General features: G+C 34.9%; 3 protein-coding genes and 2 non-coding genes across 5 annotated transcripts; 4 read left to right on the top strand and 1 right to left on the bottom strand.

Annotated features, from left to right (window-relative positions):
- Positions 1 to 2,592, bottom strand: LOC147387117 (putative serine/threonine-protein kinase WNK11). The gene is made up of 2 exons (XM_086421670.1): positions 1,604 to 2,592; positions 1 to 673 (listed from the first exon to the last, which is right to left on the bottom strand). Exons 1-2 carry the CDS (start codon positions 2,105 to 2,107, stop codon positions 290 to 292), a joined length of 888 nt encoding a protein of 295 aa, XP_086277796.1. The 5' UTR covers positions 2,108 to 2,592; the 3' UTR covers positions 1 to 289.
- A 3,094-nt stretch (positions 2,593 to 5,686) lies between these two features.
- LOC147387114 (truncated FRIGIDA-like protein 1) lies at positions 5,687 to 10,753 on the top strand. Its single transcript, XM_086420850.1, has 3 exons — positions 5,687 to 6,667; positions 9,141 to 9,316; positions 9,420 to 10,753. The coding sequence occupies exons 1-3, from the start codon at positions 5,872 to 5,874 to the stop codon at positions 10,023 to 10,025; spliced, it is 1,578 nt and encodes a 525-aa protein (XP_086276976.1). The 5' UTR covers positions 5,687 to 5,871; the 3' UTR covers positions 10,026 to 10,753.
- LOC147387116 (small nucleolar RNA SNORD96 family) lies at positions 8,158 to 8,247 on the top strand. The gene has a single exon (XR_015171620.1). It is a non-coding gene; the product is annotated as a small nucleolar RNA SNORD96 family (small nucleolar RNA).
- Positions 8,500 to 8,589, top strand: LOC147387115 (small nucleolar RNA SNORD96 family). Its single transcript, XR_015171621.1, has one exon. It is a non-coding gene; the product is annotated as a small nucleolar RNA SNORD96 family (small nucleolar RNA).
- A 4,600-nt stretch (positions 10,754 to 15,353) lies between the features above and the next one.
- Positions 15,354 to 20,626, top strand: LOC147387113 (WRKY transcription factor SUSIBA2-like). The gene is made up of 6 exons (XM_086421393.1): positions 15,354 to 15,814; positions 16,929 to 17,120; positions 18,034 to 18,580; positions 18,679 to 18,817; positions 18,909 to 19,067; positions 19,833 to 20,626. The coding sequence occupies exons 1-6, from the start codon at positions 15,476 to 15,478 to the stop codon at positions 20,341 to 20,343; spliced, it is 1,887 nt and encodes a 628-aa protein (XP_086277519.1). The 5' UTR covers positions 15,354 to 15,475; the 3' UTR covers positions 20,344 to 20,626.
- Positions 20,627 to 21,024: the final 398 nt, after the last annotated feature.

Genomic DNA, 21,024 nt, shown 5'->3' with positions numbered 1-21,024 from the left:
TGCTTAAAAAAACAATCAAACCACTTGTATTATTAAAACTCTATGAACATATATCAACTTCCCCAATCAAACTCTCATCTAAAACTCTTGAAACCAGCCACTTCAAGACCCACATAACGCTTTCCCCACTTCTACAACCCCCTAAGCAAAACAAAACAAAAGCACTACATCTATAGACCTCACCCATATAACTCTCCAGATCAATATAAAGAAAAAAAAAAAGAATAAAAGAAAGAAAAAAAAACAGACTGTATGTACGTATCTTCCTTTCCTACATGAAAGAATGATGTTAATTTTCGTCGTCATCATCATCGTCAATTCCATGAAAGAATGGATCATTGAGTAAGTCAGATGCAGAAGGTCTTGCCCTCGGCTGTGCAAGGCACTTCTCGATAAAGGCCTTGACCTCAGGGTCCTTAACCTTGTTCATGGCCTGAGGCCTAACACCAGCTACCACCTTCATGTATATCTTGACTGGGCTGTTGCACTCACTGTAAGGTAACTCCAGCGTCACCATCTCTAGCACGCACAACCCGAATGAGTATATGTCCACCATCTCTGTGTAATCCTCGTCGTATAGCTCTGGTGCCATGAACTCGGGGGTTCCAAGCATCGAATGGGCAGAATGACTCTTCCCCACTACTGCCGCCAAACCCAAATCACCAATCTTAACCTACATATATATCAACACAAAGGAGAAGATTAATTATAGCCCACAAAAACAATACAATGGGAGCACTTCTAAATGTAGAGAACAACAAATAAAAAAAGACCAGTAAAGACAATTATTTTCCTCATCCTTGGATCCACAATTCCCCAGATCGTCTTCTTAGTTACTAAGAGACTTAGAAAAAACTTTGACGTGGCCATCCAGCTTCAAAATTTCGAAGAAACCCCCTTCTTTAGATTACACATGGCATTTCCAAAGAGCTATTCTACATATTGTCAAAACGTAAGGAGGTGTTCTAAATATTATCAAAATGTAGTGCCTAAAATAAATACCACGTGTCTTGTAACGAAGAGGGTACCTTCTAAATTTGACTCTTAAGAGATGTTCGTTGTTGATAAGATTTTCCTTTTTTGAAGGGTTATTTTGGGAAATAAATTTTCTGGTAAGATTCTCTTGGGATTCCCGGATAAGAGTGATCTACAAGAATATTCCAATGAGGTTTCCTAATTCAAAATGGATCCTAAAAATCCGGTCAACGCCGAAATATACTAAAACAAGGTCAAATCACTAGGGCTACTTTGGTAATTCATGACCTTTGTTACTAATTTAAGAATTTTTCTTATTAAGTGGTTGCTAATTCCAGATCCATACGGAATGCTTGTGAATTAGATAATAATCTCTACCCCTCTAATTTTTTTTCTCTTTTACCCCTTTGTAAGAATCACTTTGCTTAAAATTTGAAAACTTTGAAACGAAAATAAAACATTTTTTTGTCCTTTAAAAAAATATAAATCTGATATAAGTAACATCTGGCAGAACTTAATCAACACGTTGCCAAAACGAAGCAGAAATAAGAACACATTTACAATAAGAATCTGAAGAAAAAAAATCCCTAATTGACGTTAAAAAGGGGGGCAAAAAAGATGGATTTACCTGTCCAATATTCCCATTGACGAAGACGTTACTGCAATTGAGATCTCTGTGAATGATGCACGGTTCATGTGTATGGAGATATTCTAAACCCTTCAGAATCTGCCTCGACCACTTCTTCAAGGCTTTGATGGAAACATGGCGATGCTTCTTACGGTACTCCCTCAGATTTCCAGACGTACAGACCTCAGTAATAAAATTCAACGTGTTCTGCTCTTCGTCGGTCCATACATTGTACAGAACGATTATGTTATCGTTCTTCAATGATCGAAGTAAGCGAACCTCCGAATAAATCCTCTCCATCATCTCCTCATCATCCATGTAACTCCCCAACCGAACCTGATTCCAAGCCACTTCTCTCCCTTCTTCTTGATCAAAAGCGCGATAAACCTTCTTCACTGCCCCGGCACCAAGCAGATCTTTGTAACGGCCGTACCGTTCCGTCGGATCAACCTCAACGAACGGCTCCGCATCTTTATCAGATGGATCAGGTTTCACAAACGGCATCTTCGAGTTTCAAAACTACACAATCGATGATATCTAGATCCTAAAAACCCTAAAACATCAACGAACGTTCCGAAAACGTAGAAAAAACTCCAACAAGTTCAGATCGGGGAAGAAAAACTCGAAAAAACCTCAAATCGAAGCACCGATCACAGATTTCAAATCAGAAAACCCTAGGAGTTCCATGACTCAATCGAACAAACCAGAGAAAACGCAGTAGATAAAACGAAGACAGAGGCTGAACAGATTACCATGAAAAACGATGTTCGAGCTTCTCTAAGATACGAATAGGAACTAATCTGAAACATCTTTACGTCTCTCTCTCTCTCTCTCTCTCTCTCTCTCTCTCTCTCTCTCTCTCTATTTGAGAAGAAAACGCAGAGAAAAGTAGTGTAGAAGAGAGAACAAAAGCACTCCTCCTTGGCTCTCGCAGAGAAAAATATGGAAGAAACGAAGCACGAAATAGACGAGGTTCATGGAGAGGACTATTTATAGGCGCGGAGTTAACTAGGGTTAGTTTAGTACAACTCTTTGCATTTCGATTAGGAATAGGAAAGTGTAATCAAGTTAAACATCAATTCAATGGTAAAATTACTTTATAGGTCCGAGGTTGGGACTTCTTCCTAATCCATCCCAACTTTTGGGACCATATTTTGCTTTATCAAGAGAAACCCTTTCCTTACTAAGACTCATCCATCGTCAAAAAGACCTCGAGATGTGTAAAACAATATCTTGAGATTTATAAAGTATCTTTTGGACTTATTTTATAAATCTCAAGTTTTTTTTTACGATAGATGAGGCTTAATAAGGCTAGTTGGACTCTTTTAACAATCAAGAATCTTATAAAACGTCAAACTCAAATCGTAGAAGTCAATCATTCAAATCTTTTATCTTGATAATTTATAATATTGTTGTTGGTCTCAATGTTTCAAACTTCAGAGTTTACTTGTAAAAATTATGTGAGTCGGACCATTGGGAAGTCACCATTTAAAATGGCGTCTGCAATACCATGTATATAAGTATTAAGCAATGATTTCAAATCTATAGGTTAATCATATTTTGGTAATTTTCATATAACAAAGTTTGATTTTTTGAGATTGATATTTGAAAAGTTGACAAATAATATTGTCACACTAGAGAATAATACATGAGATTTTCACCTCATTAGCGAATAATTTCCTCATTCCAAAATCTTCTCCTTCTTTAATTCTATCCCAAAAAGCAATTAAGATCAACTCAACCACGTTTTCATGCCCCAATTGAGTAACTTCAATTTTTATTATTCTCAGATAAAAAAATTCTTCCTTTTTACCAAATATATGTGGATCCAATCATGATCTGAATCTTATAAGTTACAATAAGGACAAGAGATCTTCCTCGATCAATCCCTTTGCCCCGCACTCTTCAAGATTTAGATAAATCATTTATGAGTTTTAATTTATTTACTAATTTGAATATCAAATATCTATCATCAACCTCGAAGATTGAAAAGGGAGTGAGAGGGCATTAAGAAATAATTTTTTTCTACTAATTACCCTATCAAGTTATAGCAACAAAAAAAAAAACTAAGGGGTATCTAAAAAGGAGTCTCGTTGTGATGGTTCATTATGAAAATTTTCCTAATTTAATTGATTTTCTTGTATGCTTACACTTGTCAAATATTTATACGAGTAAATTATCAAAAATTTCTTATGTTTTAAGGATTCATGAGGGTTATTTTTGTCATGTAAATGGATAATTGGTTATTTTAGGGGAAGGGTATTTTGTTATAGGAGCTCATTGCGGCACATCAATGAGTAGTACGTTTATTTTCGACACGTGTGACCATTTATTCATTATGTTGCAATTGCGATTTACTAGAATGTGGTATGATATGACGTGCGACCTCAGTAGTCCATTGGAATTGACCTGTTTGATTCTTATTGGGCAAAGAGTGGAATGATACATTTTGGCTTGTAAGGTGCTTGAGACTCTCCTTTCACTTTCAAATTAGAGTTGTATAAATTAAAATGATTGAGGTCCGGACTAGGGGAGTCAATGGGTACCTATTTAACCATAATCGAAAACCCCTGTTCTAGTTCCTTTTTATTAATTTTGATTAGACTCGGGTCTAAAATGAAATCGAATCGATAGGAATTAGAATCGTTAGGTTCTACTAGAAGCTGGAATTGGTTTATTTTGTTTTCTTTTAATAGGGAAAATTACTAAAAGAGGGTTAAATGTTTTAATCTTTATAAAAAGAACTTATTTTTTCAAAAATTAATTAAGTAACTAAATAATCCAACATATTAGTAACTTGTTGGATTGTGTAACGTTTTAATAACTCATTGGACTGTGCAACATTTTAATGTGTTAAAATACATTACTTTACCAAAAATGCTCTTCAAATGATTAAAACATTGGATTGTCCAACATTTTAATAACTTGCTTTAACACCCCCAATAATTTAGTTTCCATTTAAAATGTTGGACAGTTTAACGAGTTATTAAAACATTGGATTGTTCAACAACTTCTCCAAACCAGTCATTTTCAACCTTTATGGTAAATTTTCTTTCTTCTTTTTGACCTAATCTTAAATCCATTGTTTATATTTTGTTAACGATTGCTTGGCAATTGACATGTTTGATAGACCGGGTAGTTATATGTTTATAAGTTTATCTTGTTGATGATGTTTTACTCAAGGAGTGGGAATTGTTCATGATTTTCATCATTCAACATAGTAGATGAAAGTTATTTTACCTAGATTTTCTACTCAAAATTTCATCATTCCTATCTTGCTTAAGGTTGGAGTAGATAAAATTAAGATTGAAGATTAGAAATTTGTCTCATTGACATTAAACTAGTTTTCAAAAGAAAAAACTAGGGTTTCTGGTAAGAGGTTGAAGATGAGGGCATTTACATTAATCTATGGACATGTTATTAGTTTAAAAACACAAGATATCTCTAATATTCACCAAAACATAGAGCGTATAGTCTAAATTAAAGGTGCAACTTGTTTCGATTTGAGGTCAAATTGGAATCAAATCGACATAGGTTGGTTCCACTAAATAAGAATCATAATCGAATTAAAGTTGGTTTGGTTCAGTTCGGTTCTACGGAATTTCAATATTCTATAAATTATAAATTATTTTTTTTAATAAAAAAACAAATATAAAATTTCATACGATAAATCACAAATCTATTCATAAAAGATCAATAATCTATGTTTTAATTCCTAAAATAATTTATAATAATTATTATTATATATATTTATTGCATAGGGGTTCGATTCTTAGTCTGATTTGATTCTTTACAAACTTGATCCAATAACCAAATTAAATTGATCGATTCTCTATTTTCGTTACTCGGAATCGAACTGCAATTTGTTCCAAACCGAACCAAACCCTCCCAAAGCTATTTGTTTGGTTCGAAACAGACCAAGTTGCACCCGTAGGCTGCATCACCCTAAATTAGTCAACTAGGATGAATTATTGTGACGGACGATTCACATTGTCTACTCGCCTCGTTTCCATGTATTAACTCAACGAGTGAAAGTGCAAAACCCTAATTACGATCGAAATGATGCACATATCCTTCCATAAATGTAACTCATTTCCCCGCCTTTTTAGTTGCTCGGCGTTTAAGAATTAGGGTTTCGTTGCAGAAGAAGTTTTCTTCTCGTTGTATTCGCTGTAGATTAAGTTTTAGATCTTATTTACTCTTTAGGGTTAGATATCTGGACTTTAATGTTCTAGATCTATTAGTTTCTAGGGTTTTTATTTGCAGAGATGGCTTTACTGAAGACGATTTCTATTGCAATTGAGTCTACAGATGCGAAGAAGGAGGATCTTCGAAAGACATTCGAAGATCTCCAATCGCACTCGTCTTTTCTTTCATCTTTCACCCTTCGATGGAAGGATCTGGAGGATCACTTCGATTCTATCAAGAAATCGATCGAAGAACGATTCAAGGAACTTGAATCGAAAGAGAAACAACAATCCATCAAAGGATCTGAATCTCTAGAGAAAAAAACTCCGTTGGTTGAAGAACCAGCGAAGAAACCAGTTGAGTCAGAATTGATCTCTCATCCTGAGATGAAATCCATCTGTATCAAGATGGATGGGATGGGTTTAAGATCTTACATCATGAAACATCGTAAAGAACTTCAAACGATCCGAAACGAGGTTGCGATTGCACTTCGATTCGCTTCGGATCCAGCGAAGCTTGTTTTAGATGCAATGATAGGGTTTTACCCTAATAATTCTAAGGGAGATAAGGATGGGGAATTGGCTGCTATTAGAAGAACTTGTATTCTTCTTTTAGAACAATTGATGGATATCTCCCCACAGATTAAGCCTCAGATTAAGGAAAAGGCAACCAAACTTGCGGTTGAGTGGAAAGGGAAGGTTACCATTGGAGATGAAAATCCTTTGGAACCCTTAGCTTTTTTGCAGCTCTTAGTTACATATAACTTGGCATCTGCATTTGATGCAGATGAGATTCTTGATCTTGCTGTCTTTATTGCTAGGCGGAAACAGGCGATAGATCTTTGTCGAGCTCTTGGTTTCACCGATAAAATTCCTGGTAAATTTCTGATATTTGTGGTCTGTTCTGTATTAGAATTCATGTTTTGTAGTTCTTTTGTTCCCTTTTAATTATTATTATACATATTTTAATTTTATTTGTTTGGTTCTTGAATTCAATTGATTTCATGTTGACGGGGAAGTTTTTCTTATTGAAAAGTTCCCAACTTGATGGAGCGAACCGTTTATGTTCGTAAATTCCTCATAGTAAACGTCACAGATAAAGTTCATTTGCGTTGATGGTCCTCCCTTGTTGGAGCTAGACTACCGTATGTACGGTCTCATATTCCATTGCCTTGTGAAGCAGCGTTGCTGCCATTACCTCCTGGGATTGGCCATGAGACACACATTTGTTTGAAACTCATTCCATAATTTGTGCATCATTCTCTCTTTATGAATTAATTACATAAAGCATGTCTTTCAAGTTCCTGAAGATATAATTTCTTATTAGTAGATTCCAGTATTCTAGCACAGGTCTCACAAAAATTGGTTGGTTGTGGGTTCTTAGTGCACAGCAGATATTCTGCAATATTTCTGCCCTTGGCCTTGAAATGTATATTTCTCGTTCCATCTATCTTGCTATCCATTCTACACTGTTCCTGTTCTTTTTGTGAACAATTTCTTCCAATTCTAATATGTTTCCTATTTCCTGTCCCCTGCTCACTTGAGGTTTAATTTCTTATCAAAATACTGTTTTGGTTGTCATCTCAGCTTCTCATGTAAATGAATGTTATATTGTGAGGAAAATCCAAGAAGGTTTCTATGTCATCTCACTTCTGATGCCCTTGACCTTTTTGACAATTATTCTTCCAGGATTCAGTTCAGTTAATTTGGATAATTTTGGGAAAATGTTGTAAAAATTTGGAAAATTTGGGAACATTTGAGTAAATATAGTACTGATGTTTTTGGGTTTCTTGTCAAAACCCATTACCTGCAATCCTGTAAAAAACCTATCGGTAAACCTTGTATTTGTTTACATTTTTTTTTTCGTTTTCATTTTAGTTGAGTTGCTTTGTTTTTTACATGTTCAGTTGTACCAATGGCCTTTTTATTTATAATTATAATTATATATGCCTCTTGAGGGTAGGGGCGGAGCCAGGTTTTTGTTGTCGTGGGGGCAAATTACAAATAGAAAAATTTTCTGATTTTCTATGGGGGCAAAGCAGTAGAATGTTAAAAATTTTTGTGGGGGCAAATTACAAATAGAAAAATTTTCAAAACTCCTGTGGGGGCAAAGCAGTAGAATTTAAATTTTTTTTTTTTAAAATTATTAGTACCTCCCTATTGATTTTAGAAATTCTTGTGGGGGCAATTGCCCCCACTGTAAATCCGCCCCTGCTTGAGGGAATCTTTTTTTTCCCTTCCTAGTGTCTTTCTTGCATGAATTTCCGTACAGCTTGGACCTGTTTGATAAACTACTTGTTTTAAACCTGTGCTGTGTAGTTATTATCTGCAGCATTTTTTCCACTTATCATGTTTTTTTTGCATGGAGGGCCTATGATGATATCAATAATTTTCATACCATCTTTCGGGACTGAATGGCTATTATGCCTTGTTGTCAATTCTGCAATTCTGAGGCCTATAGTTGCATTCTAAATTTTCCACTAAACAAAAAGTGTATTATTTCATTTAGAAAAATTCCTCTTTTTTATCAGGCATTGAATGTCTTTTTCTAAAATGACCCATTCTTTGCTTCCCTTTAATTTTTTGTGGTAATGTGCTGCTTGTAGTTTTGAAATGTTTGTCTGATTGCTTCCTTACGAAGCAAGTGATTGCTCCACTTTTTTAGTATACCAATGTCATTGCTCCACTTATCATGTTTTTTTGCATGGAGGGCCTATGATGATATCAATAATTTTCATACCATCTTTCGGGACTGAATGGTTATTATGCCTTGTTGTCAATTCTGCAATTCTGAGGCTATAGTTGCACTCTAAATTTTCCACTAAACAAAAAGTGTATTATTTCATTTAGAAAAATTCCTCTTTTTTATCAGACATTGAATGCTCCTTTTTGTTTTCCCCGGTGGTTCTCCTAAATATCTTGAACAGTATTGCACCCTTATCTTCTTTTGACTGTCCAGGAGGTAAGACCGTTGGGTGGCAATAACCATAGGCTTGGGTTAAAAGTCCTACAGCAGCATACTCTTATGAAAATATAGCTACTAAGATGCCCATTGGGCATTAATCTTTTTTGGTGTCCTTTGTAATCCAAGTTGGTATTACAGCCCCAGATTATCTGTCCCAAATGGGTTGGAGCACATTGTTGTCTGACTTGTTTTTTGGGGTGTATTTAGGGAATTAAATTTCATTATACAATATTGTAGTGATTTGTCAAATCTTTTGTTGATGTTCTATCTAATTAGTTTTTAGACTGAGTTGTCAAATGCTACATATTAGTTTTGTCTTCTCAACCCGTCCAGCCTTTAGAGGCAGGGCAGTCTGATGAGTGCTTGTCACTCTGTTATGTTGCAGATCTTATTGAAAAACTCAGTAATAAAGGGAAGCAACTAGAGGCTGTTAAGTTTGCCTATGCATTTGATCTTGTTGACAAGTTCCCCCCAGTACCCCTTTTAAAAGCCCACTTGAAGCAATCCAAGAAGGTTGCTGTTGAAATCCGCAGTAAGGGAAATCATTCAGTACAGTCACAGGTACGTTCAGATACATTCCTTGTGTTAGATGCATCATTTTGAATTCATATTAATTCACAGTCGGCATTCATTGCATACATTGTGCTATACACTTGCCAAACAGAATGAGGCTACAGCTAAGGAGCTTGCTTCATTAAGAGCCATAATCAAATGCATCGAAGAGCATGATCTTGAATCACAATACCCACGAGATGGCCTCGAGAAACGTGTTGGACAGTTGGAGAAGCAGAAGGCGGATAGAAAACGTCCTGCTTCTGGCCCAGGACCCGTTCCCAAGAAGCAGCAGCAGCATTCTGGAAACAAGCGTCACAGGGCATCTGTGTCCATGCCCGTAGCTGCTGCTACTACTACTACTACTTCTTCTGTTGCTCCATTTTCTTATGGTCATTTGCAGCCTGAGGGCTTCTTACAGGATGGTGTAGTCATGCCTCCATACATGATGAGCTCATCATCATCGTCCCAGTATCAACTGGTTGGCAGTGCTCCTGCTCCTGCTCCTGCTGGTTCTCACTACTTGAATTCAGCAGCTGGGTCGTATGGCCTTGGTGCTACTAGTAATCGTTTGAGTTACGGTGTGGATCCAAGCCCATCTAGGTCACACCTGTACTCTTCAGAGTCTCTCATGACTTCTGGTCTGTATGACAGGTCAATGGGTTATGGTACCACTCATGGTTTGCCAACTTCACACCGATCATCTTTCTATCCCTAGACTCTTCCTAGTTAGCTCTGTCTTACTTGGTATGATAGCATGGAGTTCATGAACAGAAATTATGTATATATGTTTTTTTTTTTAATGTTTTCTAGGTTTGTTTATCTGACCATTTTCCTCTAAAGAAATTTCGTCTTTAGATTGTCTTTCTGTCTCAGACCCCCTAGTGGCCATGCCACTTTTCTTTCTTGGATGAAAATACTACAATTATCTGTTTGTCTCAATCTTCAACTCATATTACTCCTCCCTCGTTGCAGGCATCTAAAGTTGATGGCCCTGGGCCCTGGCCGCTGGCTGCCCTATGGCACATCTCTCATTTTTATTTTAAATCTTCTGGTGATGCAATTATCACTCTGATCATCTCCTTCAGAACCCATTCATACTCTCAGGTTCACCATGAAAGCCACATTCATTGTGGCTGAGCAACGAGTTTTTTTTTTTTTTTTGGGCATTTGCTGGGGTTGGTTTAGATCTTTCTCTCAGTGTTTCAATATTTCTAGAGTCTTGGGAGTTTTTGGAGTTCCATTCAAACTATAGACAGACTATAGTAGAGAAGAGGCTTTGATCCTCTTGGATGCATTGGTAGTCAGTTTGTGGTCGGCAAGACATAAATGGTTGCTTTGCTTACGGAGGCTTAAGTTAGGCTTGTAATCGTGGGTCTTATGATAGCTATACCATTGCTTTCTCCTGAGCAACATTTCAGAAACAATCCAATGGTTGTTGATTCATATATTTTTGAACATAATCTAGAATCTCAACAGAATCTAAACCTAAGAATTGTTTGGTGAAGTGGAAGCAAATGGATGAGCACTTGGGCTCCAACCAAATTTGGTTGGTTGGAGTGAAACCTTGGCTCAATTCTCAACCCAAGCACAATTCAACTTGAACTTGAGCTTTTAAATCAGGGATGAGTTCGGACTGGTCCGAGTTGTAAGTACTGTTGGACGTTGAACAAGCCCAATTTTGTGTTAATTTAACAAAGAATTGTCATTAACAACAAAGTACAATTAATATAATAAATTTTTATATTTAAAATAAAAATTAAATATTAATAAAATATTTTATTATATAACCATGGGTTTGGGTGAACTGAGTTATTTGGTCACACTTGAAAACTCATCCAATGTAACTGATTAGAATGCAAAATCATCTGTAAGAGAAGCTAATGTTTCTTGCATATGCACAACATAAATTTGTCCTGAGCCCCTAAATTGTGCATTATTCTACTAAGGCAACGTCTATTAGGTCTAGCAGTAGTATAGGATTCGCTCTTAACTAATAAAAATAAAAGTATCTAAAGGTTGCACCATAAGCAAATCTAATTAAAATGTCTCCACCTGATACAGAAGCTTACTGGAGAAGAATAAGCAATAAACTTGGTTCAGAACTGAACCAAATTGATAGTTTGGGCCCGTTTGCAACACGTTATTTGATTTTGGGTTAAAACAATGGAGAACCAATCAACTGGTCTGGTTCAAGGTGTCAATCCGAATCGCGAGAACCCGAACTCTTAATGATTCTGGATTAATGATATTTTTTTAATGGGTAGATTAATGACTTGGCATATGAAATTTCACGTTGTAGGATATTGGAATCCTAGTAAGCTCAGTTTGGTTTGGTTCTGATTCTTATTTAATGGAACCGGCTTACGTCAGTTTGATTTTGATTTTGATTTGACCTTTAATCGAACCAAGTTGGACATTATGGATGTGTATTGTTCATATTGAACGTAATATAAAAATGTATTTTTCAATATATTGTAAGTAAGTTTGGATTAAATGGTGATTGAAAGAATTATAAATTAATCATCATTGAGACTTTTTCAACAAAAAAAAAAAAAAAAAGAATTTTGTTACTATAGATATCTATGTGTTTTATATGGTAAAGAGTCATTAAATTAAAGAAAGAGAAACCTTTTTGTTATTTGTTTAGTAAGATTTTCAACCTTACTAAGGATTGTTTTGTTCGAATGGATTTTCACATTAGTTATCCAACACCACATCCCTATAAATTTCTTCGAAAAAACTCAGATTTGAAAATGGACGGTTGTGGAACTTGCACATAACCCCCAAGCTTAAAAATGAAATTCAATGTTGAAATTTTTTTTAAAGTTCATAGAATTTCATCCTCTACAATCATGAAACATTGGATTGAGTTTTTGAATGCCACAAGGTGCATCCAAGGACCCTTAGTGAGGGTGAAATCCTTATTAACTTAGTAAGGTTAGGTGGACTCAATAAGGAAAATCATTGCTAGTAGAAAAAGAATATGGTGACTGTCACTTCCTTGCTAATTACATAAAGAATTGTTAAGAAACCATCGCCAAAAAGTACCTTTTAAGGGAGGTCTACAGGGGCTACGTAGGTGAAACTTTTCGGTAACTCATAGGGAAGAGAGAGAGGATGCAGCAAGAGGAGCTTGGAAACTGCAGCCTACGGAACAAGCTTAGGATGGAGCGACTAGCGCCAAAGACGCTGTTTTGGCCCGGAAAAAACGATGTTCGCCTAATAAAAGATGAGACATTTTGCGTCGAATCAGATGCTCTTTTGAACAAAAACACTCGGAAAAACATGAAAAAACAGCGGAAAGGCCGACTACCCTCCCCAGGATAAGGGGAATACGAACACTGCAACTAACCACTTTTCTGGGATTTTTTACTGTTAATTTGTAAATCACTTTTGATGGAATTTGAAGTTTTCGATTTTATTGATTCTTTGTATCCTCACAAAAAATCAATTTAATTTGAAACTTTTAGGTCATACATTGAAGGTAGAGTTAAATAAAAGAGAAAATTACTTAAAGAACCCTGACAAAGGGATTTATTTCTAAATAGTCTCTAAATTTTGGACAGTCTCTTAATAATCCATTTAATAAACTGTCTTTCTTAGTGGTCCCTATACCTCATCTCCCACAATTTTCACGATTGAATATCCTAACCGTTTGAATTTATTGTTTTCATTAAAATATTGATTTTTTGACATCTCAATTGAATTTCGGAGACTCCATTCCATCATAGAGGATTTAAGAAAGAAGAAATAATCATTTTAAAGATTTTTTTTAATACTTTTTTTTTTCTTTTATGTGAAAATCAATCAAGAATGGTTCTTTTCGGTAAAAATGATTTAAACATGTCATTATCTCAAGTTGTTAGTTGATCTTTCTATGTATTTTAGTCGAAAAAACTTGAAAATTGAAAATGGGTAGACTTTTTTTTACCAATGTCAAGTTCACCACTTTTTAAAATTGGTGAGTTTATTTGTAAAAATTGCAAATTCAATACCAAATAAAAGTGTCGAGCTCGCAATAAGTAAAAAGTGGTGAACTCGACGGTAAATAAAAAAATGATGACTTCTTCAATAATGAAGAATTATTAAAAAATAATTTTTTTTTACTAAATGTCCTATCAAATTACTGCACAAAATTTTAGGATTATTTATAAATAAATCCATCCATCAAGGTCCTTTTTAAGTAATTTTTTTAAAAATAAAATATTATTATTGTGAACCTCAATAATTAGGATAAGGTGTAGATACCCATATGATTATGATGTCCTTGACTTATATCCAAGATGCCATGCCCACCAACTTTGGCTAAATAATTATTTACAAAGTAAGATTTTTTTAATTGTTTTTATAGATTAATTTTAATATAATATTGTAAAATCTCATAAATAATCATTGCAATATGACCGTTAAAAAGTGTGTTTCTTCTCCACCAAATGAACTTTATTCAGATTTATTGATTTGCATACAAAGCACATGCAATCATTTTTATAAAATTAAATTATTTATTTATTTATTTTGAGACCCCATTGTTTGATCAGTTGTAGGTCTGGATCGGATCGGATCAGATCAGGTCAGGATGAAGATCCGAGACCAATCCAATAAGGATTGGATTGGATTTTTATATTGGATCATAACATTAGGATTCAAATCCGATCCAATGACACTCTGAATGGGTCAAGATCGATCAACTCTGATTTCCATCTAATTTCAAAAGATTGAAAATAAAAAATTCGATAATATTACAGTGATGATGAAATTAGTGACGGTGAATGTGATGATAATGGGGGCATTGAAGTTGTTGTTCTATTGATTTATATAAGAAGAAAAAAATCAAAATATAAATCATTAGTTTAGAAAATTAACGTGACATGTCAAATAAATATAGAGAGGCATTTCATAATTTTTTAAATGATGAAAATAATATTTATCATGTCAAAAATGTGAATTCCTCCAAAATTACGGAACATGACCACTTCAAAGTCGAATTTGTGTTACACGTTACAACATACAAGAAATTACAATAGCATTTTTTCCCAATCAAGATATAGAAAATTTTGTAAAAGTCAAAAAATTTGTTAAAAAAACATGTTTTATTCTTTTTATAATTTAAAATATGTGAATTATTTAGAATAATCAAATAATCCCGACTATAATACTTTGACAGAAAATATATCGAAAAATTCATGAATTTTTCGCGAATTAAACGAGAGATTGCTAACAAAATTCCATACCAAAACCTTTGTTAGCAATTTTGAATGGGACAAAATTCGAGTTCTATTAGATTTCAGATTGTAAAAATTCGATTTGAAATTTGATAAACGAAAAATATGCAACATATGCTTTATACATGTATTATCCATCTCAGTTAAAAAATTCAGAAACCAAAAATGCGATAATATGATAGTTGATGGTAATGACAAAATTGGTGATGATATAATGGTGATAATAATAATGATGATGGTGATAATGAGGGCATTAAGGTTATTCTTTCATTGGTTTATATAAAAAGACCAAAATCAAGAGACAAATTATCAATTTGAAAAAATAAGATGTAATCTCAAATAAATTTAGAGGGCCATTGTTATTATTATTTTTTTTAAAGATAAAAGAGAAATTAGTAACCTAAATAGGTGAATTCCTCTCAAATGGTCATTTCAAAGTCGACTTGTGTTGCAAGTTTACACTTTGCAACATACAACAAGTTACAATAACACATTTTTTTCGATCTAGTTTTTAAAAATCCGTAAAAAACGTGTTTTATTCTTTTTAAAAAAATAAAATTCATGAAATATTTAAAATACTTCAATAATCAAAAGAATAATAATTTCATTAAAAAAAAAAACGAAAAATTCGCGAATTTTTCAAGAATTAAACGGGGGATGGCTAACAAGGACCAAAACATGGAAGCGGATACGGGTAATTGGTTAATCGGGTTTCCAGAGTCCAGACTCCGGACCACATATGCCTACCAAAACTAACAAAACTGAATCATGATTTTAAAACTAAAAAAGTCAACTTCTTCAGGCTGATGAGTATCTGACAACCTAAAAAAACACTCAATCAGGCACTTAAATACCGAAAATACCCCTAAAATTCGGGCATAATTCTACCTTTCTTCTCACCTCTTCTTCACTCTTACTGTTACTTTCTCTCTGCATATCGGTAATGGAAGTAAATGTGAAATCGAGCCTTACAAATCATGAAAGAAGATCTCTTGAAGCTGAAACCAGAGCTTACGAGCTTCAATTTGAGAGCTTTAATGGTGGAAACGTTCTGAATTCGAGTTCTAATAATAATGCTTTAATGGGAGAAAATCCAAAAAGGAACGATTTTTCTGTAAAATCGGATTCTAGCGATTTCTCTAGTTCCAGATCGAATGCTGCTAGGTATAAATTGATGACTCCAGCTAGACTTCCAATCTCAAGGTCTCCATGTTTGACGATCTCTTCAGGTCTGAGCCCTACTACGTTGCTTGATACTCCTGTTCTTCTCTCGAACATGAAGGTTAGGGATTTTGGTTCAAATCTAATTAAAGGTCTTATTTAATTGTTTTTATTTAATTTTATTTTTTTAAATATGCCTAATTTTATAGTAGTTTTGGTTGAAATTCTGATTATTAATGTATGAATCTTTGAGTTCTCGAAATCATCTGTTTCTTTCAATCCGAATCATCATGTAAGAAAGAATAAAGTTTGGGTTGATTCATTTGGTCACAAATTTGGTTTCTTTAGGTCAGTGTGGATTGAAAAAGTTGGTGAAATTGAAGCTGAGGCCGTTAATTTGGTTCTGATGCCCACTTTATATTATCTTGGTTCCTTTATGCTTGTTTAAGTATCTATCTTTGAAATTGACTTGTTTTAAGAATCTTTCTTTCTCTTTATATGTATCAATTTTTCTTAGGAAAATACTAGCATCGAACGAATGTACGGCTGAGATGAGTGGATATTCCATAGGAATGCTCAAATGAATGGATCCCTGTAACATGTACTGATCCCTAGGAAACCATTTTTTTTCTTCTTTATATATAGATGGGGAGTTGGGTTTTTATTTATTAAAATGTTGAGTTATATAGGAAACATATTTTAGGAAGAGAGGTGTTTGCATTGATTGAGAAAGAAGTGAGTGAACGCCTACTGTTCCCGGCTTATCTTTTGTTGGTGTTGCTTATACCTTTTATATTGTTGTTTTTAATTGCTTGTCTTGGAGGGTGATTTGTCTTTCGAATGTTGGTCTAGCTCTATTTCTTCAATTTCTAACACTTGGAAGGGTCATTGAGAGGATTGTCAGATGATCCCTATTGCCACGTCGAGCTTAATGAGGGTAGTTTTGTAAATTGGGGATGCCATTCAATACTTGCGGGCTCATGTGATTGGTTTATCTCAGATCCCGTAAGCAAACAATTTTTCATAAATAACTGAGTAATGCCGATGATTGTCATTTTTTACTATTTATATTGCATAGCTGTTAAGACTGCAAGAACAATTTTGCTGATTTTCTTTGTTGTTTTGCAAAATATCTATTATTTCCTTCTATTGTAGAAGGCAATAGGCATCACTTGCTGAGAAAAAAAACCCTTCTTAATCACTAATTTCAATAAGCTTTCCATTTGGTTTTGCAGGCAGAACCTTCACCGACCACTGGTGCCTTCAGCAAACCCCAAATCATGCATGACACACTCGTTTCTGATGAGTTCTCTTCTCCGAGGGACACATCCAATAGCTGTACTTATGATGAAAGAAACTATAACGACTTTAAGTTTAAATCTCACACTAGATTGAGCCCAGGTTCAAGCCTATCATTGGGACCTTTGGTAACTTTCTTGTTAATGCCGACCTTTAATTTTTTTTCTATTGCTAGTGTATTTCTCTTAATCAGGATGACTTAATAATGTGAAAATTATGGATGAGCGTTTTATCTGTTAGCATTATTTCAGTTATTCATTCTTTGCTCATATATCTAAATAATGATTTATACAACCATTCACTGAATTAAAATCGTCTAACTATTAAAGAATGAATACAGGATCAATTTTACGATTGATTACCATTAACAAACATATATCCATAAGGTATTAGGGTGTGTCGTTACATACCTGGAATTGAAGCCATCGCCATTAATCCAAAAACCTGAAATCAATGATTCCCCTTTGGTGATATAACTTTAATCTCTAGACTCACCTTCTCCTCCTTGATCTACCTTCTATGGATTGATTACTTTCTTGATGGAATTTGGATCCTCAAAGACCTCCCTAACCTTGCTGATTTTGAGTGCAAAACCGTTAAAAAGTTCTTGAAGTTGCTCTTGATTTTCTTGTTTGAAATCTACTCATAATAAGAGTGCTGATCCATAACTTTTATAGATAGGAGTAGAGGTTTCCCAAATCAATTGAAACTGTCAATTATCCTTCTGTTATTGACTTCATGAACAAGGAAACCCAATAATTTAGAAACTTTGAAAACGTGGGTCATAGGCTTAATGGGCCACCCAACGGACCAATAGGTCCAACGTTATCATTTCTTCATATAGTTTCACAATGACTTATGAAACTGACTCTACTTTCATTGGTAGATCTCTTCTTGTAAAGATGTTTTCAGTGTATAAAAGATTTTGTTAATCATATATTCATTCATGGAGATTGCTGAAGCTACTACCGTCATAAAATTATACCCTGATTTTTGTTGTTACAGGGCAATGGTTGCCTAACATTCTTTTATTGTTTCAAGGCTTCTACAGGGTTGAACCACCAGCACTGTGAGTCATTTGTTCGAGTCGAAGCTCAACACGAGACTCATACATTTGCATCCTCACCTTCTATTAGAAATGAGAAGATGTTAGCTTCCTCACATGAATTAACTTTATCTGTAACTGCTCCAAACCCATCAGTTCACATGGTGACTTCAAAAGCTAGTGCACCCAGTGAAGTTGCTTCTGATGAGTTGTCCCAGAGACAGGGTTCTCAAAATGGGATCCAAGCAATGCAATCTGATCATAGAGGAACTAATTCTTTGATAACGACTGAGAAATCATCGGAAGATGGATATAGTTGGCGAAAATATGGGCAGAAACATGTTAAAGGATGTGAGTTTCCACGGAGCTATTATAAATGTACTCATCCTTACTGCCAAGTGAAAAAGCAGTTGGAACGGTCTCACGATGGGCAGATTACAGATATAATCTACAAAGGAAATCACGATCATCCTAAACCTCAGCCTAGCCGTCGGATGACAGTTGGAACAATTGTGTCAACCCAAGAAGAAGGATCTGCTAGAGGCAAGCAAAGAAGCATTCCTATTAATTGTATAATTTAGCACTTATTTGAATAAATTGTTTAATTATTTCACCTTTTATATACTTACTCATATTTGCAGACAAGTCATCAAATGCGAATACCCAGACAAATCATCAAATTGAGCAAAATGTTACCCCTGATCTTTCTCCTGTTATGGCCAGTGGTGATAATGTAGAAGGTGTTCAGGATGATGATTATGATCCAGAGTCTAAGCGCAGGTACCGTAAGTTTAATAATAAAAAGTGCACAAAATTTGCATTTGCATCCATGTGCTAACCATGATTGAATTGCTAAAATGATTTTGAACAGGAAGAAAGACATTGGCGGCGTAGATGTTACAACAGTGGGTAAAATAACCGGGGAATCACGCCTTGTTGTTCAAACTCTAAGTGAAATTGATATACTGGATGATGGGTACCGCTGGCGCAAATATGGGCAGAAAGTGGTGAGAGGGAATCCTAATCCAAGGTATGTAATGTTGTCGATAGAAGATATGATGGTAGAAAAATAACATAAAATCCCACCTTTAGTTTCTCTGTGTAACAAGGGAACAGACCTTTGTATGGGTATCTAATACGGGTGGGTGTTAGGCACGACACCTTTGAGAAGCTTGAAACACCGACATGCAGCTGCACATATGTTGTTATTTTATATTTAGCTATATTTAACTTAAACAAATTTAAATAAAAGCAAGGAAGAAAATATGAATGTAAAAAATAAAATAAAATTGTATACATCATAATGTAATAGAATTTCTAATATCAAACCATGGTTGTGTAATTGTGTTTAATAACTTACTTAGTGCATGGGGGATCGATCATGTCCACACTATTTCAGAAGCCTGTTTTTTTTTTTTTTGTTATAAAGAAAATCATTAAGTTAAAGATGGTATTGCCTTATGTGTTAGCATGTGCTTCAGGTGTTTCCTTATGCCAGTAGGTTTAAAGAAATTTGTTCATGTTGTAGAAAGATCTATGATAGACATTCAATTATTTCTTGCACATGGTTGTAGAACCTATACTTTTGATACCAAATAATACATAAGGGGATTTCTCAGCTGAAGGAGTTATATTCAAGTCCTCCCAATACTTGGGAAAAACTCGCAATATTTCATATAGACAACAATCACCTCATGAATATCTAGACCACAGGTTTATTGTTGCAAGATATTTGCCTACAATCTTTTGGGTAAGATTGATATATGATGATATTTATCCTCCTCTTGTTATGCAGGAGTTACTACAAATGCACAAATGTTGGATGCCCAGTTAGAAAACATGTGGAGAGGGCATCACATGATCCAAAAGCAGTTATAACCACATATGAGGGAAAACATAACCATGATGTACCAGCTGCAAGGACTAGCGCCCATGATGCATCAGTGTCAAAAGTTAATAATACAGCTTCAAATGACATGTTAATGATTAGATCTGAAGAAATTGACACCATTAGCCTTGATCTTGGGGTCGGGATTAGCTCGATTCCTGAAAATAGATCAAATGAGAAGCAGCAAACACTGGTGGTGGAACCTGCTCATAGCCAATCCCACATCGCTGATTCTAATTGTAGTAATATGAACCAACGAGCCCCAGTTTTGGCATATTGTGGTAGTTTGAAAGATGGCACAGATCAGTATGCGAAAAGGGAGGGCCGGGTTGAAAGTTTTAGATTTGAGACTCTACCATTAAATCATAACTATAACCCATACCTGCAGAGCGTGGGAAGATTAATAACAGGTCCATAAGATTGTTCCAATGGTTTCGGCAAAAGATAAAGCATGTGGGTTTCAACACGAAGGCGCAAATTACTTGTTGAAAATATAATGCCATCAGAACTGTTTTTGTCTTGCCAAACTGAAAAACCCGTTCCTTGCTGTATGTTTCATTTACCTTGTAACCCAAAGGCTTGTGTATAGATATCAAATTAATATAGAGAGAACCTTTGCCGATCACCAAAGACAAATATGTGCCTCTCCAGATTATCTCTAAGGAAATTAAACATTTTATCTATTCTTGTTCTTTGTTGCAGATCCTAAATTGCAAGAAGGAACTCATGCATTAGGGCTGTTTACATATAACGCATGAAAAAAGAAAAAAAATCATGGTTTTTGAATAAGAAAGCCGAATGATCCGTGAACTTATACATGATGGTTGGATGTAAAGTAGAATGCATCAGTATCTTGAGTCTTTGATATACTCGTTATGATTTTGTATTTCATAGTCTTATTATTCATCCATCTCCACATCGTTATGTGCTACTCTATATGTCCTTGATGGGCCTTACATTCTAGTCAGTAAAGCATAGTTTCTTGTTTTTGTGTTTTTGGTAGGCAAGCGATCGAATGTATGTCTTCAAGCTGGCTGAATCACTTGCTCCGTCCTATTTTTAAAACACTCTTTCATCCCATTAGATGGCTTATGATCCG

Source organism: Akebia trifoliata, chromosome 13, assembly GCF_017979445.1.
Source record: "Akebia trifoliata isolate Shusen 1 chromosome 13, ASM1797944v1, whole genome shotgun sequence".
Classification (NCBI taxonomy): domain Eukaryota; kingdom Viridiplantae; phylum Streptophyta; class Magnoliopsida; order Ranunculales; family Lardizabalaceae; genus Akebia; species Akebia trifoliata.
Note: the sequence above shows the minus strand (reverse complement) of the source record. Positions and strands in the feature narration are given on the sequence as shown.